Here is a 5,718-nt window from a genome sequence, read left to right as displayed (position 1 = left end):
GTAATCTGCACGTGGGCTTGTCAGCAGGTATGGGGGTGCACATGGATTTAGGAATGTGTATAGATTTGTGGATGTCTTCGGAGTGCAGGTGCAATCATATTTGGCGGTGCCTGCGGATTTGGAGGTGCTTCGAATATCGAGGTCGATTCATTTCTGGATTCTTTAATAATAAATGCACGTTGTTCTTGCTATTTTCAAAGTGGAGGCAGCCATTTTGTGAAATGTTTGAAATGTTTCTTCCTCTGGTATAATCCAATTTTCATGTCGGGTTGTCAGTAAATTGAGAGTAGATTTGCGGACGCACACGAATTTCGAGCTTTTCACGGATTTGGAGTGTCTGTGGATTTGGAAGTATGAGGAATTTCAAGGTTGTTTTAATTACAGGTACTTTATTAATTAATGCACGTTTATCTTCGTTCTTGCAATTTTTTAAGGTGGAGGCAGCCAATTTGTGAACTGTTTGAAATGATATAATGATAATCTAGGACAATCTAATTTCCATGTGGGGTGTGCCAGAGGTTTGATGCGCATGTATTTGGGGGTGCATGAAGACACGGCGACCAATAGGGCTCCGAGGAGTGTTGCAGAACAGAGGGATCTGGGAACACAGATTCACAATTACTTGAAAGTGGTGTCGTGTAGAAAACTTTTGTCACATTGGCCTTCATAAATCAAAGTACCAGGAGAGAGTACCATAAATCAGGAGACTGGGTGCTATGTTGAAGTTGTATAAGTTGTTGTTGAGGGTTCATTTGGAGTAATCTGTGCAATTTGCGTTACCTCCCTGCTGAAAAAAATATCAATAAAGTTGAAAGAGTGCAGAGAAAATTGACAATACGTTTGCTGGGACTTGAGGACATAAGTTGCAGGGAAAGGTTGAAAAGGTTAGGACTTTATTCCCCGGAAGGTAGGAAAATGATGGAGGATTCCACAGAGGTATACAAAAATATGAGTGTTATTGGTAGAGTAAATGCAGGCAGGATTTTTCCACTGAGGTTGGTGAGACTGTCACTGGAAGTCACAGTGTAAGGGTGAAAGGTGAAATATTTAAGGGGAACCTGAATGGGAATTTCTTCACTCAGAGTGGGGTGCGGGCATGGGGAAAAACTGCCAGTAGCAGTGGTGGATGTGGGTTTGATTACATTGAAGAGAGGTTTGGGTAAGTACATAGACGGGAGGTGAATTGAGGACTATGCTCCAGGTACGGTTATGGGACTCGGCAGAATAACAATTCGATGCGGACGAAATGGCAAAAGGTTCTGCTTCTTTGTTATGGTGCTCTCTGATTCCAAATAAAGTATCGTTGAAGCTGAACTGGTTGGATGTGTTGTCGAGAAAGAAGCGGAGTGCTTAAGACCTTCTTGGGACAGAGGTGTATAGTTACTGGATATCCATGGTCAAAATAATCCATGGCAATCAGGACCAGGGATTATTAAAGTTGCTGAAGAGTTCGGGAGCATGTGCAGTTCGTGGAGTTAAATGGGACGGGACTGAACCAAGGGGGACAAAATGAATTCGGGGTATACAGACACGAGTTCAGTCGGGCAGAAGCAGGCAGAGACAATGGGTCTATTCCTACCCCACGAGTGCAAACCCCCCCGCCCACCCACACACGCCCACACACACACACACACACACATACACACACACACGTATACACACAGTAACACACATAGACAGATAGAATGACAAACACTGACAGAAAAACACATACACAGACACAAGCACAAACACACATACATGTATAAGCACAACAATACAATCGATCACCCAGGGAATTGCACTTGTCTGACGTAATCGGTTTATAAATAACTGGAAAATTTTTATTTTTAAATCTGTTGAAATCTGTCCCTGTGGAGTCGCTAAAAGGTATTAAAACCCCAGGTATGTGTTGCCTCAACATTTCTGTCCCAGAGGTCGCCTGTAGCACTGGGAGACAAATCACCGGACAGAGAAAATGGCTGCATTGTTGGATAGGTATCTGAGTGTGCACAGAATATTGTACGTGTTCATTGCCGTCGTTGGAGTTCCTGGTGAGTGAGTAGAGCAATTGATGTTTAGTACTTCTGTGTGTTAACCGGTCTGATCCTGTTTATGGTCATTTTACAAGCTTTCAACTTAATGATCATTGCACAAATATCCGACAGAGATATCGACCCGGTCAATTCAACATTCTGATTTTTCTTTTTCATTTTAAATCTTTTTATTAATTATTATTGAAAATCAACTACAGAGAAAAATACATCAAAATAATCAAGATAACATATCCATACGTAGAGTAAAAGTTAACCTATCAACCAGGCTAAACAGTATTTCAATAATAATCAAAAACAAAGTATTAAAGCTTTTTTTATGGAAAAAAGAACCCCTACTAACTAAAACAGAGAAAAACCCTCATAACAAAAAAAAGGGGAAAAACCCCATTTGGAGCACAACCCCGGAGCTATACGCCATACAATCTTCCATAAAAAAAAGACATCAAACCGCCAACCAAACCCATATAACCAAGCATCAGAAAAGGACCATCTTTATTAACTCAAGTCAAATGATAATAACGGGCAAAAGAACCCCACCTTTTCTCGAAGTCAAATCTAGGATCAAAAGTTCGACTTCAGATTTTTTCCAAACTAAGACATAACATCACCTCTAGGATCAAAAGTTCGACTTCTAATTTTTTCCAAACTAAGACATAACATCACCTGAGAGAACCATTGTATCAAAATGGGAGCAGAGGCATCTTTCCATTTTAGTAAAATAGCCCTTCTAGCCAATAATGTGACAAATGCAATTACATATTGGTCAGAAATAGAAATACCGTGAATATGTTGAGGAATTACACCAAACAAAACTGTCAATTTATTAGGTTGTAAATTGATTCTTAAAGTTTTAGAGATTATAGAAAAAATAGATTTCCAAAATTGTTCCAGTACAGAACACGACCAAAACATATGTGTCAATGCAGCTATCTCAGTTTTGCATCTATCACACTGACTATTTACATTAGGAAAAATTTTTAGACATATTCTCATATTCACATTTTTTGCAATATCTTCAGGTCAGACATTTTTTACAAGAATATTTAAGTAATTTTCCATATATACAAGATTCTGACCTGCTAGACATTATTTTAAAAATGAACCTTTTAGTGAAAGCCTTTATTTGGAACATTTATGATTTACAGGACAACAGGACAATTATCCTTTACTTAAGATCAAGTAAGATTGGAAAGAGAGCTTAATATGACCTTGATAACAGAGGATTGGTTGCGAATTTTGAAGCTGGTTAACTCTTCTTCGATTTGTGCCAGTCATTCTCTAATTCAATTTAAAATTGTACATCGTTATTATTTGACATTCTGATTTTTCAGAATTAATGGCAAACGAAACGAATCCTCTGTCTCTCCTCGAACTGACGGGATCAAATCGAACGTTGTTCTTGTCTTTAATGATACTTTGTTCAGATTTGTACCAGTGCTGGAGACAGGCAGCTTTCCGGGAAGGGCTGACTAGGAGGCAATGAATGGGAATTTAAAACCCTGGGAAGGGTATACTTTATAAAGTTCACTGAGAAGGGTTTACGTTGGGAAGTTCACTGTTTCTGAGTTATTGAGCGGATTGAACCCCTAGTTCTGTGTCACGGTTCCCTGTAGTCTGTCACAGTCGGATCCCACTACTTGTTAGTCATTAATTGGGTTTCATCAACTGAACCAGTGTCCACTGATCTGCCGAACTGCGCTGTAGAATTAATCCGTTCACGGAACCACCCGGTCTCTGGTAACTAAGTTATCCCTGCTGTCTGTTTGAGACTCGTCCCAAATTGGGGTACCTTCGTCCTGAAGAAGGATCTCGCCCAGAACGTGAGTTTGTTCAATTCCATGGATGCTGCCTGACCTGCTGAGTTCTTCCAGGGCTTTGTGTGTGTTTCTCCCCTCTGTATCCCTTCTCGGCCACATCAGGTGCTGAGTTTCCAGAGGCCTGGTCAGTCACGGTTAAATCAGTCAAACCGGCCCCATCAGCGACGGGAATCGGGTAGAGCTCCGATCGTTGTTGTTCGTGCAGCTCGTTTTTATCGCTGATGATTTCCCACACATCGTGTTATCTCCACACTGAAGCCGGCAGGTCAGGGGCACTGTGGCTCCTGTCTGATGTTAGATTAGCAGCCGTTCACACTCGAGCACTCCTGATCTTCGGCTGAAACACGAGCCCGCGTTAATTTTCGGATTGTATGTCCAGTCATTTCAGCCATGCCCAGTACATGTCTTCATCTCTCCTCTCTCTCTCTCTCTCTCTCTCTCTCTCTCTCCCTCTAGTGAATTTAGTAGCGATTGCGATCCTGTCCCGGGGGAAGTGCGGCCTCTCTACCTGCACCACTCGCTACCTGGTGGCCATGGCAGCGGCGGATCTACTGACCGTTGTCACCCAGGTAATTTTGAATCAAATCAATTTGTATTACTTCCCGTGGAGTTTTCTGAGCATCACCCCAGTGTGCAGTGTTATTGATACAGTGAGATACACAGCCACAGACTGTTCTGTCTGGTTCACCGTTACTTTCACCTTTGATCGGTTTGTCGCCATTTGCTGCCAGAAGCTGAAAATAAAATACTGCACCGGGAAAACCGCGACTGTGTTTCTAACAATAACCGGCATACTGTTCTGCATGAAAAATATTCCCCGATATTTCACATGGGAGCCCAAGGAGATCATCGACAGTGTACCGTGGTTCTGTGATCTCATGGACAATGTTTTCACTGACCCCGGGTGGGTAGCCTATGACTGGCTCGACTCGGTTTTATCACCGTTCCTGCCTTTCGCTGGGATCCTGCTGCTCAACGCTCTGACAGTCAGACACATTTTAGTCTCCAGTCGGGCCCGCAAGGGGCTGAAGGGTCAGAGCAAGGGGGAGATCCGCAGTGACCCGGAGATGGAGAGCAGGAGGAGGTCTGTGGTTTTACTCTTCACCCTCTCCGGCAACTTCATCCTCCTGTGGTTAACACTGGTTGTAAAGTTCATATATTATCAGGTCTCAGGAAAAGGATTCGATTTCAATGATTCTGAATGGATATTTCACTATATCGGGGTTTTACTGAGGGATTTCAGCTGCTGCACGAACACATTTATTTACTCGGTGACTCAGTCGAAATTCAGGGAGCAAATGATCAGCGCGGTGAAATATCTAGTCACCTCGTTACTTCAGTACATTAAAAAAACCGTGTACTGAGCACAAGCCAGAGATGGAAGTGTGTCTCTAGTCCGGTCTTCAGTTCTTCACATAGAAACACAGAGAACATACATCACCATACAGGCCCTTCAGCCCACAAAGTTGTGCCGAACATGTTCCTACTTTAGAAATTACTGTGCTCACCCTCTATTTTTCTAAGCTCCGTGTACCTATCCAAAAGTCTCTTAAAAGACCCAATCGTATCCGCCTCCACCACCGTTGCCGGCAGCCCTTTCCACGCACTCACCACTCTCTGTGTAAAAAATTTACCCCTGACATCTCCTCTGTACCTACTCTCCAGAACCTTAAACCTGTGTCCTCTTGTGGTAACCATCTCAGCCCTGGGGAAAAGCCTCTGACTATCCACACGATCAATGCCTCTCATCAACTTATACACCTCTGTCAGGTCACCTCTCATCCTCCGTCGCTCCAAGGAGAAAAGGCCGAGTTCACTCAACCTATTTTCATAAGGCATGCTCCCCAATCTAGGCAACATCCTTG

The 5,718-nt window shown here is 42.8% G+C and overlaps 1 protein-coding gene across 1 annotated transcript; it reads left to right on the top strand.

Moving 5' to 3' along the window:
- The first annotated feature begins 1,877 nt into the window (after window positions 1-1,877).
- On the top strand, window positions 1,878-5,217 carry LOC134340431 (probable G-protein coupled receptor 139). Its single transcript, XM_063037658.1, has 2 exons — window positions 1,878-2,033; window positions 4,310-5,217. The coding sequence occupies exons 1-2, from the start codon at window positions 1,958-1,960 to the stop codon at window positions 5,215-5,217; spliced, it is 984 nt and encodes a 327-aa protein (XP_062893728.1). The 5' UTR covers window positions 1,878-1,957.
- The last annotated feature ends 501 nt before the right edge of the window (window positions 5,218-5,718 follow it).

Source organism: Mobula hypostoma, chromosome X1, assembly GCF_963921235.1.
Source record: "Mobula hypostoma chromosome X1, sMobHyp1.1, whole genome shotgun sequence".
In the NCBI taxonomy this organism is placed as follows: Eukaryota; Metazoa; Chordata; class Chondrichthyes; order Myliobatiformes; family Myliobatidae; genus Mobula; species Mobula hypostoma.
Note: the sequence above shows the minus strand (reverse complement) of the source record. Positions and strands in the feature narration are given on the sequence as shown.

Excerpts from the sequence above, each read along its gene's own strand:
- LOC134340431 (XM_063037658.1), top strand. The coding sequence starts at position 1,958 with ATGGCTGCATTGTTGGATAGGTATCTGAGTGTGCACAGAATATTGTAC. Across the intron at positions 2,034-4,309 it reads TGCCGTCGTTGGAGTTCCTG|TGAATTTAGTAGCGATTGCG; the intron begins GTGAGTGAGTAG and ends CTCTCCCTCTAG.